At 38.1% G+C, this 24,108-nt stretch overlaps 1 protein-coding gene across 1 annotated transcript in view; it reads right to left on the bottom strand.

Moving 5' to 3' along the window:
• Positions 1 to 24,108, bottom strand: part of CATSPERB (cation channel sperm associated auxiliary subunit beta) — a 104,816-nt gene that overhangs the window by 5,111 nt on the left and 75,597 nt on the right. The window contains exons 17-25 of the mRNA XM_032593495.1: positions 23,827 to 24,017; positions 21,511 to 21,843; positions 16,357 to 16,496; positions 13,602 to 13,799; positions 12,530 to 12,640; positions 8,648 to 8,758; positions 7,184 to 7,319; positions 5,561 to 5,661; positions 4,803 to 4,877 (exon numbers count right to left, since the gene is read on the bottom strand). Coding sequence (XP_032449386.1) covers positions 4,803 to 4,877; positions 5,561 to 5,661; positions 7,184 to 7,319; positions 8,648 to 8,758; positions 12,530 to 12,640; positions 13,602 to 13,799; positions 16,357 to 16,496; positions 21,511 to 21,843; positions 23,827 to 24,017 — 1,396 coding nt within the window. The remainder of the gene's footprint in view (positions 1 to 4,802; positions 4,878 to 5,560; positions 5,662 to 7,183; positions 7,320 to 8,647; positions 8,759 to 12,529; positions 12,641 to 13,601; positions 13,800 to 16,356; positions 16,497 to 21,510; positions 21,844 to 23,826; positions 24,018 to 24,108) is intronic.

Genomic DNA, 24,108 nt, shown 5'->3' on the forward strand with positions numbered 1-24,108 from the left:
TCGAACTCACGGACCGCGAGATCGTGACCTGGCTGAAGTCGGACGCTTAACCGACCGTGCCACCCAGGCGCCCCCTTTTTTTTTTTTTTTAAAGACACATTATTCAGCATCATGATCAGACTATTACATTTAGCAATCAACAGCATGGGTGCAAAAAAAAAAAAAATCGACATAAAAACCCTTTGTTGGGATGCTTTACACTTTCCACAGAACCGAAAATAAAAGAACCTGTGATACAATTAATCACAAACACAGGCCTCAAGTTTTTGGCCCATACACATGAGTATGGTCTAAAACATGTCTTCTCTGTAGCAGCTAGGCCCTGCCATGGTGTGCGTGGCTGAGCTCACAAATCTGTCAACACCAAAGTTGTCATTCCCACCAAAACCACCTCCACGACCGCCACCAAAGTTTCCGGAACCACTTGGATCTCTTTGGCCGGATGAAGCGCTCGCTGTCTGTTGCTCAGATAGGGCTCTCCTTACTTCGCACTCACAACATGGTATTTTTGAATGACGATCTGGTCTACAGAGTTATGGTCATCAAACGGGACAAAAGGAAAGCCTCTCTTTTTGCCACTGCCTCGGTCCGTCATGATTTCAATCACTTCCATTTTCCCATACTGTTCGAAGGAATCTCTTAGATGATGTTCTTCAGTGTCTTCTTCAAGGCCACCGACACAAATCTTTTTGACAGGTAAGTGGGCACCAGGTCTTTGAGAATCTTCCCTGGAGACTGCCCTCTTGGTTCCACAACACTTCCGCCCATCTTGTGTGGCCCTGCATTCATGGCTGCATCCACGACTTCCACAGTGGCTTACGTGACAAACCCAAAGCCTCTGGAGCACTTGGTGTTGGGAGCTCTCATCCCTACAGAGTCTGTGAGCGTTCCCCATTGCTCAAAATGGCTCTTCAGACTCTCATCGGTTGTTTCAAAGCTCAGAGCTCTGATGAAAAGCTTCCACAGCTGCTCAGGCTTTTTGGGAGACTCTGGCTTAGACATGATGGTGGTGGGAGGGAGACTGTCACGATGCTTCCTCATGGGCAGAAAGGAGGCCATTCTTTGTAAAGTCTTTTTTCTTCAGGGTGGATTTCTACTGATTTATTTTCAAATTCACTGATTTTTTTTTCTCTGCCATATTTGTTCTGCTACTGAGTCTATCTAGTGATTTTTAAGTTTTAAATACTGTATTTTTCAGTTCTAAAATTTCCATGTTGTTCTTTTTTACAGCTTCCATTTCTCTACTGAGAATTTCTTCCATTCCCTTTTCAGCCATTTCAAGTGTTTACCTTTACCCCATGGAGGCTGTTATCATGGCTGGTTTAAAACATCTGTCTGGAGGCGCCTGGGTAGCTCAGTCAGTTAAGCGTCTGACTCTTGGTGTTGGCTCAGATCGTGATCTCACAGTTCATGGGTTTGAGCCCCACGTCAGGCTCTATGCTGACAGCATGGAGATTGCTTTGGATTCTCCCTCTCCCTCTCTCTCTGCCCCTCCCTCTCTCTCTCAAAAATAAATAAATTTTAAAAAATAATAACGTGTAATTATTTTATTTTGCTGTCCAGTGCTGATTGTCTTTTGAGGATTATATTTTCTTAGTTATTGGCATAGTGAGTAATTTTAGATTTTATCCTGGATGTTTAAGATATTTATGTTGTGGGAGACAACTGGGTGGCTTGGTCGGTTAAGCAGCTGACTTCAGCTCAGGTCATGGTCTCATGGTTTGTGGGTTTGAGCCCCACGTCTGGCTCTGTGCTAACAGCTCAGAGCCTGGAGCCTACTTCAGATTCTGTGTTTTTCTCTCTTTCTGCCCCTCCACTGCTTGTGCTCTGTCTGTCTGTCTGTCTCTCTCTCAAAATAAATATTAAAAACATATAGTTATGTTGTGAGACTCTGAGTCCTGTTAAAAATTCTTTGGAAAGTGTTTTTTTAAGTTCATTTATTTATTTCGAGAGACAGAGACAGCGTGAACAGGGGAGGGGCAGAGAAAGAGGGAGAGAGAGAATCTTAAGCAGCCTCTGCACTGTCAACACAGAGTCTGATGAGGGGCTTGAACTCACAAGTGAGATCATGACCTGAGCCAAAATCAAGAGTCAGCCGCTTAACCAACTGAGCCACCCAGGTGCCCCTGTTGGGTGTTTTGTTTGTTTTAGTATTTGGACACACTGGTCGAGTTCAGACCCCAGGTTCTGCTTTACTTTCTGTGGTGGCTCCATTGTCAGTTTAGTTCTCAAAACCTTTGCTATGCTAGTATGTGTTCCTGGTTTCTATGTTGCTCAGGGGTTACTCTAGAACTTAGGTGGTGTGTATATTGCATTTTTATTTTGAAGCCTTTGCTATGCTTCTATTTTTTGTTTTGAATTACTGTACTTTTGCCAATTTTATTTTATTTGAGTTCTTAAGGTTTTATTTAAATTATAGTCAGTTAACATACATCTGCAGCAGTGTGGACTCATTACTGGGGCTAGCCTTAGGGCAGGGTCAGGATAGAAAAAGAAGAGGGAAAACTATAGAAAGCTTATGAAGGTAATTGAAGAAGATATAAAGAAATGGAAAGACATTCCCTGCTCATGGATTGGAAGAATAAATATTGTCAAAAGGTCAATACTACCCAAAGCTATCTCCACATTCAATGCAATCCCAATCAAAATTGCACCAGCATTCTTCTCGAAACTAGAACAAGCAATCCTAAAATTCATATGGAACCACAAAAGGCCCCGAATAGCCAAAGCAATTTTGAAGAAGAAGACCAAAGCAGGAGGCATCACAATCCTAGACTTTAGCCTCTACTACAAAGCTGTAATCATCAAGACAGCATGGTATTGGCACAAAAACAGACACATAGACCAATGGAATAGAATAGAAACCCCAGAACTAGACCCACAAACGTATGGCCAACTCATCTTTGACAAAGCAGGAAAGAACATCCAATGGAAAAAAGACAGCCTCTTTAACAAATGGTGCTGGGAGAACTGGACAGCAACATGCAGAAGGTTGAAACTAGACCACTTTCTCACACCATTCACAAAAATAAACTCAAAATGGATAAAGGACCTGAATGTGAGACAGGAAACCATCAAAACCCTAGAGGAGAAAGCAGGAAAAGACCTCTCTGACCTCAGCCGTAGCAATCTCTTACTCGACACATCCCCAAAGGCAAGGGAATTAAAAGCAAAACTGAACTATTGGGACCTCATGAAGATAAAAAGCTTCTGCACAGCTTTGTTGGAAACAACCAACAAAACTATAAGGCAACCAACGGAATGGGAAAAGATATTTGCAAATGATATATCGGACAAAGGGCTAGTATCCAAAATCTATAAAGAGCTCACCAAACTCCACACCTGAAAAACAAATAACCCAGTGAAGAAATGGGCAGAAAACATGAATAGACACTTCTCTAAAGAAGACATCCGGATGGCCAACAGGCACATGAAAAGATGTTCAATGTTGCTCCTTATCAGGGAAATACAAATCAAAACCACACTCAGGTATCACCTCACGCCAGTCAGAGTGGCCAAAATGAACAAATCAGGAGACTATAGATGCTGGAGAGGATGTGGAGAAACGGGAACCCTCTTGCACTGTTGGTGGGAATGCAAACTGGTGCAGCCACTCTGGAAAACAGTGTGGAGGTTCCTCAGAAAATTAAAAATAGACCTACCCTATGACCCAGCAATAGCACTGCTAGGAATTTACCCAAGGGATACAGGAGTGCTGATGCATAGGGGTACTTGTACCCCAATGTTTATAGCAGCACTCTCAACAATAGCCAAATTATGGAAAGAGCCTAAATGTCCATCAACTGATGAATGGATAAAGAAATTGTGGTTTATATACACAATGGAGTACTACATGGCAATGAGAAAGAACGAAATATGGCCCTTTGTAGCAACGTGGATGGAACTGGAGAGTGTGATGCTAAATGAAATAAGCCATACAGAGAAAGACAGATACCATATGTTTTCACTTTTATGTGGATCCTGACAAACTTAACAGAAACCCATGGGGGAGGGGACGGAAAAAAAAAAAAAGAGGTTAGAGTGGGAGAGAGCCAAAGCATAAGAGACTCTTAAAAACTGAGAACAAACTGAGGGTTGATGGGGGGTGGGAGGGAGGGGAGGGTGGGTGATGGGTATTGAGGAAGGCACCTTTTGGGATGAGCACTGGGTGTTGTATGGAAACCAATTTGACAATAAATTTCATATATTGAAAAAAAAAAGAAAAAAGAGAGGGGTGGGGAAAGAGGGAGAGAGAGAGAGAGAGAGATTTTATTTTTGATAATGTGGTATCACTATTCGATAATGAATGAGTCATTAATCAATTAACTCAAATTCTCATTCCCTGCCCCCTAAGGGGCACTGATTTTGGTTCCAAATACTTTTGGATCCTGACAGCTTTAGGCGTATTAAGACTATCATCACAACAATGATAATCAAAGGGAAGATCATAATGGAAACTTGAGTGTTATAGACCTGTGTTCCTCTGGGGAGATGCCGTGAGAGGAAGTGCGGTAAAAGTCTGAAAACTGAGTTAAATATGGAAGATGGAGAGAGAATAAAAACAAATACAAGCACTTATTAAAATTTTCCCAGCATTGCTGGGTCCTATACCTGTCACACACTCTGCCTTCACCATTACTGACAATGTCATCCCCATTTTTCAGGATCTCTTGTCTCCAAGCCTTGTGTATCACACAAATTATGCTGTTTGTTTTTTTTTCTCTTTAGTGTCTCATGCATTGACATTTGTCATGTTACTTCCCCAGCCATCATCCCATCAGTACCTTGTGCATTTACTATACCTGAAATTCTTCAACTAAATTGCAAAAAGTGACGCCCGGAACAACAGACACTCTGAAGTGAAAAAGTTCAGAGCCCTGTGGAAAAAACACACCTGGTCATTAGCAGCATGGACACGTGTATTCCTTCAAGCTAAAATACACACTGTGGCCACTTTCCCTACAGATGATGCACAGAAAAATCCGATCCCCTTCCTAAGGCTTTTGCACATCTACTTCCTGTATCAAAATTAGAACGGAGGGAGAAGGACAAATAGGTGATACCTCTTTTTAGAATGAAGAAACAGAGACACAAAACCTAACATGGACTTGACGAGTAATTTGGGCTAATCATCATATTCATGGTTTTGATATGTTCACTAATTGTTACTGACTTTTATAATTACCTAGATTATATCAATTTCATGTGTTCTTATGGGCGGCTATGAAGACATACCTGTATACATCCAAACGTACACACAAGAAAACTCATTTACCTCCTAAATTTTGGAAATAACGTTTCTGCTCTACCTTGAAAAATAACCTATTAGTTTTGCCTATGAGCTCAAAAAGTAGTAAAGTGTTCAATTTAACTTTCAGATACCTTTTGAAATACTGATGTCAAGAGAAATGGAGGAAAAATAAACACTTTTTCATATATCTCAAAGATACAGTTTCTGCTACTGACGGACAGCTATACTTTAAAACGTAAACCAATCTTAGTTTAGACACATGTTCTTTGTGAACTCAAAACAGGAAAAACAAAAATGCTGTCAACTCACCTTTATACTTAAGTTGAGGCCTAAAGGATTATACACTGGAGCATCAAGACGTGGTTCTAAGTAATCTTTCAATTTTTTTACATTCTCTGGTACACTGTGTTCTAAAAGTACATGAGGTATATTTTAAGCACATTATGCTGTTTGCACATTTTGCATAAAATTTACTACATACATCAAGGTACAATGAAGGAATTTACTCCGTAACATGGGTAAGTTATCCCAGACTTTCAGTTCTGCTTGACTTTATAGAAAATGTACTTAGGGAAATGAGGCCAACAATGCATCTTCTCAAGGACATTGTCAAGAGGGACAAGCCCTTTGACCACTTCATTCAGGCTGCCCTTTTCTTCCGACCCCATGCTTATGACAAGTTCTAACCTGTACGTACTTTATATCTTTGGCAATGAGATAATGCAACCTTAGTGGTTGGTAAATGATTTTCGATAAGGTGGCAGAAAACTTTCACAATAGGATCACTTAAATCTTTTCTAAAAGAAACGATCAGGTGTTCTTGCTTTTCTTGTAATTCTTTCTAAAACCAGATATATGGTGTGGGGATTAGAAATTGCAGTGGTATAATGGTACATGGGATCTAAGGGAGGAGAAATCTTTGATAGCAGCATTTGCCAATTTCCATGGTATAAATAGCCTCACCATGGCTAATCTCCAGCTACTAATGGCTTAACAACCAGTACACAAAACGCTTGAATATTTAACAATTGATGCTCAAAAGCTGGCAACGTTAGGCTCCAGCATACCACAGAAAATGGGGATGTTAGTAAAGTGAAATAGTAGTTTTCTTTGCTAGATTTTTCATTTCAAGAATGCATATACTGGGCAGAGTAAGACTCACTGAACACCCAGTGTCTGGATATTTGGTAACATTAATAACTGGCCAAAATTTCATTTAATTCTATCTATCAATCTATTTGTCTACTTACTGATCGAGTGGGAGATTGCCTCAAAGTATTTATAAACAAAATGTGCAGGAAAGAGTTGTATATTCGAGGTAACATTGAATTGTGGTAAATTTAATTTTAATTTAATTTTATTTTTTTACAATTTTACTTTCAAGTAATCTCTACACCCAACATGGGGCTTAAACTTACAACCCTGAGATCAAGAGTTGCGTGCCCTACTTACTAAGCCAGCCAGGTGCCCCTGATTTTTCTTGTTTAAAAAAATTTCTGCATCTTTTAAATTATTTTACCATAGAATTTTGAAAAAACTTTGCTCATATTAGAGAGTAGATTCTATAGGCTATCTGGCCACACCTTTTAGAACCTTCTCTGTAACACAGCGAAACCATTCGAAAGAGACACTAGACCAATGTGTAGCACAAATTCAATCAATCGTTTTTGCTACTCATCTACAAAATGGCTTTCAAATGTTTTACAGTTCAAATTCTTCAAAAATGCTGTTATGCCACGAAATCCAGGGCACCGAAAGTAATAATGAAATACGTGGGAGACAAGGAGGACAGTAAACCGCAAGTTGCCAATGGACTCAAATTCTTTTCCAAAGAACTATTGGTTGTTGTAAACTGGTTTTATAAGCCGCTTACCTAGGTAATAACAACATTACTTATAAGACAAAATAATTATAGAAGAAAGCAAATTCTACTTAGTTTCCAATTTTCCCTCCTGTTCACTTCAGTCACGGTAACCAGATACGGCATTTCCACTGGGATATGTCCATCCTCACTGTAAATTTCCAAAGAAATTGGATATTGTGTAACTGGAAACTTAAAACGAGGAACCTAAAATGCAAATTCCGAGAATGAATGTCAATTTGGACAATTCAGGACTAATTTCATTTCCTGGTAAAGAGTGAATAGATACATTCTCCGAGAGCTTGGCCATTCTAAGGGACATGTGCCTCTCAGGGCTTCTGCCTTCTCAGGGCGTGAAAAACATGGTGTCTTACAGCAGAATTAACGTGAACTCCAAAAGTAATACACAAATATTGTGGTAACAAAATTCATGGCTTTCTATTGGTCTTTTTTCAGAAATTTTCTATGATGGTATTCAAACCTTTTTGGCTAACCCGCGTCTCAAACGGCACTGCATGAGGTGGCTCTTGGCCACCTCTCTCACACCTCTCTCCCAGCCAGCCATGATCTTTCAGCCACACTCTTTAAGCTCAGGCTCTGGAGTCAAAGCTGAAATCTAACTCTTTCATGTATCAGCAAGGTGATCTTTGGCAAATTACCTGGCTTGTCAGTGCCTTGAATTGGAGACAAATCGCGAAGAATGCGTAGAGCAGCGTTTGGCAGTCAGCAAATGTTCAAGAGATACATTGTAATTCAGTGAGGGGAGAGTTGCAGGGGTATATGTGACACTCCTCACAATTCACTGAATGCTAAGTCTATGCCCAACATGGTATGGTATTCAGTGATTTTATCTTTATATCAAAGATTTTATAAAAATCAAATCACTTAATATAATGCTATAGATAGATAGAAGACAGAGATGGAGAGTCTATAATGCTATTATATAGTCTTACAAGGCCTTGAAATAGATCTACTTGAAAGCTATACTAAGTGGACATTTAACTCACCTATTGCAAACATCAATATCCATTTGATACACTCTTGGATGTCTTGAGGCTAACAGAATAAAACATTTGACACAGAACCCTTCTCTTAACCAATATACTATACTGTCTTCTATTTTGTGGCTGCTACCAGACCAAACTCCTTGATTACAAGGACTTGATCTCCCATATTCCCAGCACTGACACTCATGTACACATTTTTTTTTAGTGAATCAATGTTCATCATAATCTAGTGTAGCGTAGGACAGGTCACAAATTGTTTTCATACAGATACGTGCCTGTGTGCGTATCTTCGTAAGAATCTTGTGAAATGGACGGGGTAGGGCGGGTATTCTTCTGTCTTATAGAGTGGTTAATTAACTGGCTTAGGCACATTTAAATCCAGATCTTTCTAGCTCTGTGTCCTATTTAATTCTGTGTCATAATGAGACGTTTCTTTGTCTTAACACTCAGGTTTAATCAAACTGCACATTTCAAAATCTTTATTGATATGAAAGTATTTTGTCTTCGGGTAATTAAAAATTAGCTTACCTTTTCTCTGCAGTCTGAGAAAGCGACAGCATGTGAAAATTTCTGATCATTCGTGCAGTTACACTCTTCCCGAGTAGACGCATTAGCACACTGTTTGAATTTACCAGATTTCTGCAAATAGAACACAGGTTGACTTGTTTTTTTTGTGGCAGGCTTTCTGCCAACTGAGTAAATGTTCAATAAATATTTGTTCCCTGAATGCATAAAATCCCTGAGAAGTTAATAGGGCAAAAATATCCACTAATAATGAAGTAAAAGTTGATTCTCTCCACCTTTCTTCAATTCTCTTTTTTATTCACCTCCACTCTAATCTTTACTACTTTCTTCTATCTGCTTACTTTGAGTAATACTATATTATTTTAATTACTTTTTATATAGAGGAAGACAAATCCATTCATTTTCTGTTCTTCAGATTATTTATTATTATTATTTTATTTTTAATGTTTATTTTGGAGAGAGAGAAAGAGAGGGAGAGAGAGAGAGAGCAAGCATGAGTGGGCTCTGACAGCCCAGAGCCTCACATGGGGCTTGAACCCACGAACTACAAGATCATGACCAGAGCTGCAGTTGGACACTTACCCGACTGAGCCACCCAGGAGCCCCTTCAGATTATTTATTAATACAAATTTTCTTTTCACTATGAACTTTAGAATAAGCCCACCGTGTTCCCTCAAACATACCCTGGTGGGTTTTGATTGTATTTGCACTGAATGCAGTGTAATTACTCTGGAGAGAACTGAGCTTTTAATGGTGAACCTTCCCATCAAGAACATGAGACTTCTCTCAATTTATTAGGTGTTTTTTATGTGCTTCACCTAAATCATACAATGTTTTTCATACCTGCCTTACACATAATTTTAGATTAAATTCTACATCTTTTATTGTATGCAGATGAAGTGTGGGTTGTTTTTCATTATTACTTCCAATTAATTAGTACAGATATATAGGAACATTACTGATTTTTCTTTGTGATCTGATATCCATTGGACTACATTAGTGATAATGATTATTCATTTTAGTAGTTTGCCAGTGGTTTCTTCCATATTTCTAAGTAATTATATGTGGAAATGGTGAGTTTTGTCTCTTTACAATATTTACACTTTATTTATCTTTTGTTGTGTTGGCTTAGGTTGACCCTACAGAACAAAATAAAATAGAAGCATTGAAGCATTCATGCTTTAATATTGAACTTTATATGTTTGCTAAGGACTTCTCGCCGATTTTATTGCATTGGGTGGTATCACTTCTATTTCTGGTTTACATAAACTTATTCAGAAATGAACGTTACATTGTATCAAATATGTTTTATGGCTTCTGTTGAGATTAGTTTTACTTCAATCCATTTATGCAGTATGTTATTTTAATGTTTTCCTACGCTCAAACTTGCTCACACTGGAGAAACTCTACAGTCTCCTGATACACTACGGTGTTAGTGTATTCATTCCTGCATTTGACTTGCTGGTAATATTTTACTTAGGATTTTTCACAAGTCACACTAGACAGATTTAGGGGTGAGTGAATTAAAGATATATGTGTGTCTGCATGTACTATTTTCTTTTTGCATTGTTTTGCATTTCTTTAATTTGAATTAAAGTTATAGAATGCGGACCATATTAAGCCTTTTTGGAATTCACTAAGACTTTATTACAAAATAAGCCATCACTTTATATGAATGTTCCACGCAGACTGAACGGAATGTGTATTCTCTGTCTTACACAGACACACTCACTGCGCTCCATGCCTCCCGGTTCTCCTGACTCATGGAGCTCTTTGCCATGACTGCCCTTGTGACAACACCGCCTCTTCTGGGATGCTCTCTGTCTCTCCCTTACCCTCTTCTACACCCTGCCTTGCTCTTCCTTTGTTGGCTCACCCCTACTCCTCTTTCAGTCTGACTCCCTTGGACTAGATTATATGCCCCTGATCCACAGTCATCTTGTGTGTTTTGTGTCTATTTCTACTACTTGGCTGTCTTAAGTGTAAGGGTAAGTAAGGATTAACCAGGAGAGGTTTTTTTAATGCAAATTTCAGGACTGCACCCATAGTTTCTGATTCAGTAGCTGCGAGGGACAATTGAGAAAGCTGCATTGCAGAAATATGCCTAGATAATTCTGCTTCGGGTTATGCACGGCCATACATACAGAAACAGTATTTAATTTGTACAACTTTTTTGTTTAACTCCTATCCTCCCCCATTACAGGAAAGATCTATAAAGGTATCTGTCTATCTTGTTTGTTGCTGTATCCTCAGAGAACATCTGTTTGTACAGTAGCTGACAGCACTAGAAATGTTGAAATTAACATGTGTCGACTGCATAAAAAGTACACTAAAAAATTACTGACTTAGCTGTAAATTAGATACAGTTACTATTCAACTCCCAGATTCAACTCCCAAGATTCAAGAGAATCTTGAAAATCCAAACAAATTAAGGATTTCCACGTAAGTATAGTAAAATCATATTTCAGTAGTGGAAGCTTGGTTCTAGTGACACAACAGGGTTTATCTTTGGGGAAAAAAAGGGGAATCAAAGCAGAACTCAGTATTATAGCTGGTCATTGCCTGGAACGGAGCTTCTTACACCAAAATGCAAGATTCAGCCAAAAGTCAACCTCCCCCTGTGTTATGTGTGCAATAATATTTGCACAAATGTGTATTATTAGTTTGTCCAACAGTCTTAAAGCACTCTTTACGTCTGGCACTGTTCTGGGTACTAAAGAGGCAGCAGAGGAGAAGATTTCAAATCAACGGCAACAACCCTGACTTATTCAGCTTATCTTTTTATGAATCATGATAACTAAAACAAATGAGCAAAATCCGTAAAATTATAATAAGTGCAATGAAGAACAATAAGGGAGAGAAGGGGGACAAGGAGTGGGTAACAACGGAAGTGGAGTTTCCGATTCTAAATAGAGTGGTCAAGGCAGGCCTCACAATGATGGTGGCATTGAAGCAAAGACCTGAGGACAGTGACAGAGTGTGCTGTGTGCTCTCTGGCAGAAGAGCATCCCAGACAGGAATTTTTTCAGCTGCAAAGGCCCTGAGTTGGAAGTATGTCTGGCATATCTGAAGAACCACATGGAGGCCAGTGTGGCTAGAGCAGATTAACCCTGGGGGAAATCAGGTCAGACGCAATGCCAAGGCCAAATCATGAAGGACCTGATAGACCGCTGTGAGAATTTGGCTTTTACTCCCTATGACATGGGGTGACAAGAGAGAGTTCTGAACAAGGGAAAGAACCATTTTATGTCTTTGTGTACGTGTGCGTGCACATACACAGTGCGTGTGGATATGGAATGGATGTGGATGTCTGTGCACATCTACAGGCAGGTAGGTGCATTGCCCATCACGTACTCTTCCTCGGAACCTACTGGTTTCTCTCTGTTCTTCCCACCATGTTCAGTCCACACTCCAGAGAGTGTGGTTGTTCTCTAGGAAGAAGCTTGGCAGCACTTTAAATGTGCCTGTGTTGGATCAAACAGTCTTCTTTCCTCAAGGACAACCCTTCACTTCACTAAGCTGGACATGAAACGGGCCTGGGGCTCCTTTCCTTTGAGAAAAGATACTCTCACGCCACGTATCCCCTTGGAAATCCAGATGGGAACCAGGGAACAGTCAGGAGAAACGGGTCCACTTAGACTTCTTGGCTCCAAAACCACCTCTAGAAATAGCAGTGAGAGGAGACGGGGCTAAAGGAGGAGGAAGAGGAAGAGGAAGAGGGTAGGAGTCGTAGTAATAATAACAGTGCTGACATATCAGGGCAGGTAGAACATTGTTTAGAATACACCTTCTCATTTAATCCCTGCAGCTAGGGCCATCTGTTATTTCGCTGAATGATTTCTCGAATTCAAATAAGTACTGGTTTAAATGTGAAAAATTATTTACCTTTGACTTAGGAAATAGATTTCTCGGTATGGGTTTGCTAGGGTCTGCATGGTAAAAATTATCTGTGAGGGGAATGGCAATCCCCATATTAGATGGAGGCCGGTAGTTGACCTGTAAGTGACCAAGCAAAGAAAACAGGTAATTCATTGTTATTTACTAAGTCTTTAACTTAAAAATCTTGATTTTCCATAAAAACATTCAAAGCAATTTTTTTTTTTTTAATTTTTAGTTCCAGGTATTAGAGTCCATTTCTACTTCCCCTGCACTCCTTACACCTTATTCTTCTGGAATTTCGACAACCTCAACCCATGGTAATAGAACTGTTTGCAACTTGTAAATAAGTGAAAAAAATGTTAGTAGATAAAATAGCTACCATGAAGCAAATGCAATAAAGTTTCAACACTTTATAAAAAGTCTTAGTGATGTCTTTAGTAAATAAACCTTCAAGTTTGGTTATTTGATTTTTTGTCACAGAAAAATTAAAAGTAATAGTTAGCAAAGAATAATAATTATATATATAATATATATATAATTATATATAATTATAATTATATTATTAATAATATTATATATTATTTATATTATATTATATATTATTTATATTATATATATTATATTATATATAAATATATAATATATTATATATAAATATGTATAATTATATATATAATAATTATATATATATATTTTTTAAGGTGTCACAGATACTGACAAGGCACAAATTAAAACTGTAACTACATCACAATGGAACCAGTAAACTATCAGCCCGGGACAGGTCAACATAATGACAAATCACTGTAGATTACAAAATCCCCGAGATTATGCCACCATAATATAGCATAAAGTGATTTTTAAAATGGTGGCACTGAGTTACCGAGAAAAATCATTATTTCAGGAAGTTCTTATATTTCAGAAATAAATAATAATCACATCCTCAAAATGATAAGAAGTTTGAAAAATGACCGGTGTTTTGAGTATCTTAGGAAAGAAATGTTCAGACACAATGGCCAGCCAATCACACAAAAGTAGTATGTCATGGGCACCCTTACGACAATGCGCTTGGGGTTCTTACCGGCAAAGTTTTGATCATATTGAACCCCTGACTGTCTTTGTGAATGCCACTAGTCCAGTCTTCCAGTGGGATAGGCTTACTCGGAATATGATGCATGGATTTGAGATAACTACAGCTGTTTTTCAATGTTGGCACGACTGTTGTGACAAAGCACTCAGTAGATGCTCCCCAGACAACTAACGCCAATGAAGTTGAACCCTGGAAATATCCAAGTAAATGAAGATTACTTAAAGTAACTGTTACAGGCTCAAGTGTGTTCACTCAAAATTTGTATGTTGAAGCCCTAACTCCCAGTGTCTCAGAACGTGGCTATTATTTAGAGACAGGGCCTTCACAGAGGGGATTAAGTTAAACTGAGATCATCAGGGTGCACCCTAATTCGATATAATGGCTGTCTTTATAACAAGAGGAAATTTGAACACAGACACACACAGAGGTGAGACAGCGTAAAGACGCGAGGAAAAGACGGCCGTCTACAAGCCAGGGCGTGAGGCCTCAGAAGAAACCAACCCTGTTGACATCTTGATCTGGGAATTCCAGCCCCCACACCCGTGAGAAAATGAATTTCTGTGGTTTAAGACTCCTAGTCTGTGGTATTTTGTTATGACAACCCAAGTAAACTAACACAGTGACCAATGAAAGAATATACAAAGAGAGGGGCGCCTGGGTGGTCAGTCCGTTCAATGTCCGACTGGGACTCAGGTCATGATCTGCTTGTGAATTTGAGCCTCGCATTGGGCTCTGTGATGACAGCTCAGAGCCTGGAGCCTGTTTCAGATTCTGTGTCTCCATCTCTTTCTCTCTCTGCCCCTCCCTGCTCGTGGCCTCTCTCTCAAAAATAATAAACATTAAAAAAATTTAAGAATATCTGAAAAGAAATGAGTGAAAATAGAAATAGAGAGATATGTTTGACCATAAAGATTGTTTGAGAATAAATCATGACAGAAAACACTTTCTTTTCCAGGAAGAAGTACATTGCTATCTAACAGCTGTGGGCAACACTGGAAATGAGAAAGCTTATGAAATAAACTCCATTATTACACCCTACTCAGACTGATGATGCTTCCCCCCCTTCCCTCATGAACATCTGGAGATTTGCTTGGATGATGTGAATAAAATAACTTCCACTGGTATTCATTTTGAAAAGAAGATATACATGTAGCAATTGCTGTAGCTCACAAAGATATGTTTTTAGTAGGAATTTATGCACAATATGTGTGTTTGAACACATTTTGTTGAATATTCAACAAAATTAGCTATATTCCGTTTGAAATTTTAAAGTCTTTTTGGAATTTTAAAAATCTAGAAATACTAATAACTGTAGTGGTGTTGTAGACTGTACCTCTGTCCCCGTACTCTGTACCCATTAAACATGATGTATTTTTAAAAAGTTTTACCAAAATACATTGGACCAGAATCTAAACACGGTTTGTTCTACCATTAAAGAGAATATGGTTAGGGTTGGGAGACATGCAAGTTAAATAAGAGACAAGGAAGCAAACAAAAAAAAAATCCAAAATGTTGGACATTCTATAACACAACTGATCTGATTTCTATGATTCAATGACAAGGGAAGAAAATGGACTGGTACCTACCTTCAAACAAAAGACACTTCAGAGAAAAATAATTACGTGCTGTGTGAATCTTGTTTGGATCCAAATTCAAACAAAACAATTATAAAAATATTTTTAAGAAAATTGGGGAAATTTGATTATGGACTAGGTTTTATAGGATGCCAAAAAATTGTTTAAAAAGTTTTAGGAAAAACAATGGCATGATAATAGTTATGTGAGAGATAGTCACATATTTTTTATACACGTGTATTGAATCATGTAAGAAGTGAAATGGCATGATGTTTGCTTTCATTCTGAAATATCTCAGACGATAAACCAAAACCCAAAGAGCAGGGGGAAGGGGTGATGATAAAACAAAAGTAGCAATGTCTTGACTACTGTTTGAGTATTAAGTACATGGAAATTCTACTTGTTTGTGCATCCAAAAATCTTCATGATAAAAACAACTTTGAAATATGTAGAAAAATATTTAGTAACTCAAAAGGATTAAACCATACAGTTAAATGGAAGGGGCAAAATGTTCAAAGTGTATGTACAAAGCTCTCCCAGTTTTAGGGAAAAAAAGAAAAGAAAAATACAGTTCGTTTATAGTGACTGAGGATTTTCTACATGCCAGGCATTATTTAAAAAAATTTTTTTTAATGTTTATTTCTGAGAGACAGAGAGAGAGAGAGACAGGCAGAAAGAGAGAGGGAGACACAGAATCCGAAGCAGTCTCCAGGCTCTGAGCTGTCAGCACAGAGCCCAATGTGGGGCTCAAATTTGTGAACCACGAGGTCATGAGCAGAAGTCTGACGCCCAACCGACTGAGCCACCCAGGTGCCCCTAGACATTGTTTTAGATGTCCTACTTGAATTATCACATTTAATTCTCAAAAACAACCCTATGAGGTAGGTATTATCATTACCATCTCCATTTTCTAGATGAGGATACTGAGCCATGGTAAAGTGACCTTCCCAAGTTCACAGACAGTACCAGAAGATCTATACCAGCCAGTCTTCTCCAAAACTCATTCAACCTCTGTTCTGTACTGCTACAATGCCTTTGGTTAATTCCCAAATGTTAAAAGTGCTTAGTCATTCTTGATAGATAGGGTTATGTGTGATTTTCTCTTCTTTCTCTTAGTTTATACTCTAAGTTTTCCATAATTAATAGATTTTTTTTTGTAACTAAAATCTTACTTGACGTAAAGCTTTGCTAGCTGCAGAAATTTTCATTACGTAACTATCAGTATCATCGAAAGAGCCTTCAGTTTTAACTTCTAACAAATTTGGATTTCCAACAATGACATTCAGTAGTGGTATTTGAAGTGTTCGAACACCTATGGAAACAAGGCCAAAGGTTAAAATTAAATCACTGGGTGTCAACTATACTAAAATATCTGTATCTACATTTATATCTATCTCTCCAGGTAAAATTCTTCTGGAAATTAATAAAAAGGAAAAAATTAAATCACGAAAAATTTATTTTTTATTTACTTTTTTAAATATTTATTGAGAGAGAGAGAGAGAGAGGGAATGAATCCCAAGCAGGCTCCTCACTGTCAGCGCAGAGCCCCATGTGAGGCTCTAACTCATGAACCGCGAGGTCATGACCTGAGCCGAAATCAAAAGTTGGACGCTTAACCAACTGAGCAACCCAAGGGCTGCATAATCATGAAAATTTTAAACGATTTCATAATGACTGGCTAATCAGGATTCTAGAACATCTGCAGAGTCCGTTATGAAGGATGCATAATGGCCACAAATATAGTTAGGAATTTATGTAGAGTTAACTTTGATGGTTCTTAGAAAAATTCAACTTTGCAAATATTTTCTCAAAGAAATATTGCTCCCCTCCACTTCTCGTTCTTCAGCCAAGTTCTCAAATGCGTGGAAAGGTCACTTGGACAGTACCGGTCACACTGAACTGCATGGCTCAGGGAAGAAACTGAAGGATACATGCTCAGTTAAAAGAGCTGTCGGCCACCGTTGCCAAAACTAGGCAGTTAACGCGGCACATCGTCAGCCAGTCTCTGCCTTGCAATCACTCCATACTGAGAAATTTAATAGAAAAAGAGATTTGGCAGAGCAAGTAGTCTAACTTCCATCCTTACTAATCAGAAAGGGCTGAGAAGTAGGAAATGATTAGCCTGAAGTTTCATCTGCAACAGTTTCCCTTAAACCAAAGCGATCTGGCCAGTGCTTCCTAAACTATCATCGGGTATTCTGTTAACACGCAGATTCTGATTTAGCGGGGTCTGTGGAGGGCACTGAAGCTCCACACCCCCCTCAGCTTTATTGACGTATAACTGACAAAGAAAACTGGATATATTTAAAGCGTATAATATGATGATTTCATGTATATATGTGTGTGTGTGTGTGTATACATATACATAGACACTGTCAAATGATCGTCACAATAAGTTAATTACACACCCACCACCTCACAGTTACTTTGTGTGTGTGGTGAGAACATATGAGATCTACTCTTAGAAAATTTCAAGGATATAATGCAGTACTGTTAACTATAGTCACCATGTCATATATTACATCCCCAGAACTTACTCACTTTACGATGACTCACTTTACAGTGAGAAGTATCTACTGACATCGGTCTATTTCTTTTTACTCCTGAACCCCTGGCAACCAGCATTCTACTCTCAATTTCTGTGAGTTAGACTTTTTAAAAATTAGACTCCACACCTGAGTGAGATAACACAGCACTTGTCTATCCCTATGTGGCTGATTTCACTTAGCATATCATCCATATTCCTCACACACACACACACACATCATGTTTTCTTTATCCATTCATCCATCAACCGACACTCAGGTTTTTTCCGTAGCTTGGCTATTGTAATGCCACAATGAACATGGGACTGCAGATATCTCTTTGAGATACTGATTACATCTCCTTCAGATAGACACCCAGAAGTGCGATTGCTGGATCATATCATAGTTCTATTTCTAATTTTTTAGGAACTCCCATACTGTTTTCCATAGTGTCTGTTCCAGTTTACATTCCCACCAACAGTGCATGAGCTTTCCCTTTTCTCCGTATCTTCAGCAGTCCTTGCTAGCTCTTGGCGTTATGATACCGGTCATTCTAACAGGTGTGAGGTGATACCTCACTGTGGTCTTGATTTGCATTTTCCTAATGATTTGTGATGGTGAGCACCTTTTCACGTTATCTGTTGGTCATTCATATGCCTTCCTTGAAAAATGTCTATTCAGGTTCTTTGCCTATTTTTTTAATTGCATTATTTGTAGGGTTTTGTTTGGTTTTGCTATTGAGTTGTATGAGTTCCTTATGTATTGTAAGTATTACCCAACCCCTTATTGCACATATGGTTTGCAAATATTTTCACCCACTCTGTAGGTTGTCTTTTCATTTTGCTTATGGTTTCTTTTGCTGTGCGGAAGCTTTTCAGTTTGATGTAGTCCCACTTGTTTACTGCTGTTTTTGCTGCCCTTGAATTTTGTGTCATATCCAAGTCATTGCCAAGACCAATGTCAAGGATCTTTCGCCCTATCTTATCTTCTGGAGTTTTATGGCTTCAGATCTTAACATTTAAGTCTTTATTCCATTTCATTAGTTTTTGTGAGGGGTATAAGATAGGGGTCCAGTTTCATTCTTTTGGATATGATGATCCAGTTTTCCCAACACTGGATCTATCAGAGGATAGATCCCACTGTGTGTTCTTGCCTCCCTTGTCAACGATTAGTTAACCATATATGTATGGGTTTATTTCTGGGCTTTCTATTCTTCTCCATTGGCCTATGTGTCTGCTTTTATGCCAGGACCATATGTTTTGATTAACATAGTGTTGTAATGTAGTTTGAAATCACGGAGTGTGATGCTTCCAGCTTTGTTCTTTCTTATTTAAAAAAATTGTTTGTTATTTATTTTGAGAGAGAGAGAGCAAGGGAAGGGCAGAGAGAGAGAGAGACAGAGACAGAGAGAGAGAGAGTCCCAAGCATGCTCCACGCTGTCAGTAAAGAGCCCAATATGGGGCTTGAACCCATAAACCGTGAGATCATGACCTGAGCCGAAAGAATCAGACACTTAACCGAGTCACCCAGGTGCCCCCTAGCTTTGTTCTCTCCAAAGACTGCTTTACTATTCAGGGACTTTAATGTGATGTATGACATTAACAGAATGAAGGGTAAAATCATTGATCATCTCGATAAATGCAGAAAAAGCATTTGACAAAATAGGGGTTTTCACAGAAATAGAACAAAAAACCCTAAAATTTGTGTGGAACCACAAAAGACTCTGTACTTCGTACAAGTACCCAGATGCTGCTGATGTGGCTCGTCAAGACACCCACACTTTGTATAGCATGCACTAGGCTTTTCTTCACAAAGAGGCAATTGAGTTGATTTGCTGATTACTATTGGCTTCCATCAAACTGAACAAGTAAAACTATATAATTCAACAACACATTTGGTATATTTTAAAGCTGCAATAATTAGAACGCCGTAGGATTTGTGCCCGAATACAAAGAGATAACAAAGGAACAGAGTTTTAAATATCCAGAATGGTCCAAGTGATAGGTAAATTGTTTACAAGATAAAGTTGTATTTGAAATCAGTTAAGAAAGGACACACTGTTCAAGAAGTGATGTTCGAACAACTAGCTAACCACCTACGATATACCAAAGCAAAATCTAGATCAATTAAAGACTTGGAAAGTTAAAACCATAAAATTAAAACTCTAAAATTACTTGAAGGAAATATGGACAATGAGTCATATAATCAATGAGAGGATTCTAAGGGTTTCAAGGGGAAGCTTTCCACAAAATTTAAGTCCACAATATTGATTGAAACAGAAATAGATGTCCTCCATTTTTTTCGAAGGCTGTAATTTTCATTTGTATAAATTGTATTTGGTTCTGCTTTTCAAAATGAGCCCTTTTAAAAGTAGCGTTTTGTCCTTTCATCATGGTTCAGGTCTTCTTTTGTCTCTTCGAGAGTTTTACATGTACTCGTTTTATTGTGTCTTTCTGATTTTTCTATTATCTCAACTTCTTAGAGACTAAACATCGAGTTCTTGGAGAGAGCGTGCAGACTTTTACATTTAGGTCATTTTATTACATGTTTTAAAATTCTTGTCCTTGGGACGCCTGGGTGGGTTAAGTGGTTCAGGTCATGATCTCACGGTTGTGGGATCGAGTCCTGCTTGGAATTCTTTCTCTCCTCCTCTCTCTGCCCCTCTCCTGCACATTCTCTCTCCCTCTCAAAATAAATAATAAGATAAACATTAAGAAAATAAAACAAGATTCTTTTCCTCAATTCATGTTCAATGGATATTGATTTTTCCACAGAAGTCTATGTTCCCTGGGTCATGAAAGTATTCCTACGAAGCTTGCCTATGCTGGAGCCCAGGTCTTATAATTATTTCTCAGCTTGGGATTCCTGCAACTGGTGTGTAGTCTCTGGGGATTATACAGTCTTGGAGTCTGGGGTTTTTAAGGAGTTGGGGTTTTTATAGGAGATCCTTTTTTTCCACTTTGAGTCTTGTGGAGACGATAACCTCCCGAGCTCCCTCTCTGGTTTGTTGGTAAAGTTTTCCTAATCCCCTCTTCATGATTTAAGCTCTTAGCTTTACTTAATGGTCTTGGTTCCAACCTCCTACCACAAAGCATATTCTGCTAATGCTTGGGCATTAAAATCCATCCCTCTGTCTATATGGCCTATATCTGAGTCTCACATCCTTCAGGGAGCCACAAAGTAGCTAATTTATTTGGCTTTGAGTTCCCTCTTCATTTCTGGCGACAAGGTTTTTTTCTCTTTTGCTCCCTTCCTTCCATCTTTCCTCTTCTCTTTCTAGCTCAGCTTTTTACTAAAATTTTTATTTTATTTTTCTAGTATGCCATTTCTCCATCATCTTTAGGAAGTTTAATATTACTTTTATAATAAGTAAATGTCATGGAAAAATAGGGAAAAGTATAGAATTCTATTTTAAAAGGCTTTTTGGGGGCTTAAAATAAATACTTGAAATAATTACAACAACACCAAAGTAACTAAAAGATTTTCTTTTCAGAGGACAGCAAAAATCTAAACTAAAATCCTGTGTAAATTTGGGCTGGTAACTTAACTCACTTTCCTCATTTGTAAATGAGAATTAAAATCTAGCCTTTTAGAGTTGTTGTAAGTAGTAAAAATACACAAAAATAATTTAGTACAGAGCCTCGCACACAGTAAGCATTCAGTCATTAGCAGCTCATACTGTGATTAGCAGAATGCCAGTTACTACATAAGCCAAAGATAAAGGAAATAATATCAAAGAGTATACATTCCAGAAAAACAACAACATCTCCTTTTGATGTTTCCCAATACAAATAAGCTTACCTTTTGTATTAGGTATGACCTTAACTTTTAAAGTATGAGACTTCCCCAGATCAATGTATTTCAGGACATTGAGTGATAGGGAATCATCATGTTGTTGAAACCAGTAATTACATGGTTTTGCATATATTTTCCACATTCGTCCATTCCTGTGCCCAAAGTTGTATAAGAACCAAGAGTCTTTGGGGACGGTCATATTGTTGAGTACTTTTGCAGGCATGGTAGCAATAGCCAAGGCATTCTTATCATCTAAAATGCTTATGATCATGAAGCTGCTGTAACCAGGAATCACCACGGTCTTCTCCACATCCAGATCTTGAAATGAAGAAATGGTACCTGAGGCTAAAACAGGAATCATTTATTATAAAATAAAATAGCAAATGTTCTCCAAGCACACTGGTGGACGTAACTGATGAAAACACAATTTGAGTTTTTAAACTATGGTCTTAACCAGAGAACACGCTGGCCAGATTTTGAGGTCAGAATTCAAATTATTTTGTAGAAAGTATATCACAAATATGTCAAGCACAAACCTATACTTTAACTTTATTATGAAACTAGTTCTATAAAATCCTTATCAGAAAAAAAAAATACCCACATAGGGCTAAGTAATGACAAAAAAAGCTGATTACTATAGAAATGCCAAGAACCTTAATAATTTAGAATCTTCACAAGAGAAGGATAACATAGCCAGTGATTCCCCAGTACCTAAAGGTGTGCCTATTACATAGAAGGTGCTCAACAAATATTTGCTGAGTAGATGAGTAATTGTTCAGAAAAAGCATGTAGATTTAAAAGAAACTAGACTTTAGGGAAGGACCGTGAGGAACACCACCATATAAGGAATGGAAAGGGAGAAAGATTTCACCAAGCAGATAAAGAAGAAATCAGTGGAGAAAATCCATCAGAGAGGGTGTGCAGGGAGCCAAAAGAAGGCTGTTTCAAGGAAGGGGAGTCATCACAATCAAATGTCTTTGATAGGTCATGAAACATACCACCACCACCAATATTCTCCTCATTCTGAAAAAATAAAGCGGTCAGAAGAGACCCTCATAGCTCTCTTTATCATGTACACATGCTCTAATTTTCTCCCACTTAAAACAAACCAACAAAAATCCTTTCCCAGCTTTCTTTCAACTGCCACATAATCTCTCTCCTCCCCTTATAAACAATTCCTCGAGACAGTTGCCTGCATTCACTGTCTTCAATTCCTCTCCTTTCCTAATGTTTAGAATCTAATCCAACCAGACTTTCATCTATACTAATCCACCCAACAAAAGCTTTGGTCAGTAACTTTCATACAGATCTGCTGGTCAGTTTTCCTTCCTCTTCTGACCTGACCTCCTTCTTGAAAGACCTTCCTCACCTGGCTTCTGAGAGACAGTTTCTCTTAGTTCTTCTTTGAGCAGACCATCCAGTCTCCTTTCCTGACTTGTCGGAATGTTAGGGATTGCATCTTAGGCCTTTTCTTTCTGTATTTACACTCATCTTGCGGGCAACATCATCTGGTCGCATAGCATCAACTATCATACATGTACTGATGGCTCAAATTTCTCTCTCCAGTCCAGATGCCTTTCCTGAACTCCACATTTGTCTTCCTAAATGTGAACCTCATTTCCCCACTTGGATGAGTAACAGGCATCTTCAATTTAATATAATCTCTCACCTGATTACTTCAACTTCGAAACTGATTTCTCTTGTCCTTTCCTTCTTAACCTCTCTCCATCACCTACGCAGTATATTCTCAACACGGGAACCAAAGTGAACATGTTAAAATCTAAGTCCAGTCGTGTTACTTTCTCCATGAAACCCTCCAATGGCTCCCCCATTTACTCACAATAAAATCCAAATCCTTACAGTAAACTATACTAACTTTGGCTTTGTATCTATCACGTATAATCCTTTGAAAAGAATTACCCTACATAACAGTGATTTAAAATTATTTTAGTATGTAGGGAAAAATCTACATGAACAATTTTTTTTTTCGGATTTCTGTTTGTTTGTTTTTTTGTTTTTTGTTTTTTGTTTTTTTTTTTTACTTCTCCTGAATACTGCTTATGATGAAATCAATAACATTACAGGCATAAAAGACAGGCACTAGTATCGGTGAAATATTAATGAAGTTATAGTCAGGGTTTGTTATATTAGAAACCAAAACTTCCTCCAGGAACCTGAGTATGTAGACTTCAGCAGATTGTCAACTGGACAAAATTTTGAAATATACTGTTTTATAAGTAAGCATGAACAATCCTCCTAAAAAGATAATTCATCTTTTTTTTTTTTTAAGCTATCAGAGATGTGCTATATTATTACACTTACTTTGCGGTTGAAGAGTAAGTTTATAGGTGACGTTGCCAGTTTGAGTAATGGAAAGGGAACTAGACAAACAAGAGCTCTCGTTCACTTCTTCTATTCCAAAAGGGTCTATCACTTCCACAATAATAGAGGACAAAAATCCTTCAGTAAGGTTATGTTGTAGTATCTCTCTTATATAAGCTGTTCCAGTTTTCCTAAAGACCAAAGCAACAAATATCAAACCCATCTGGATAAAACAGTGGTTTAAATGAGCAAGTTTGTGAAAATATGATTTAGAAATATATC

Source organism: Lynx canadensis, chromosome B3 (genome assembly GCF_007474595.2).
Source record: "Lynx canadensis isolate LIC74 chromosome B3, mLynCan4.pri.v2, whole genome shotgun sequence".
Classification (NCBI taxonomy): Eukaryota; Metazoa; Chordata; class Mammalia; order Carnivora; family Felidae; genus Lynx; species Lynx canadensis.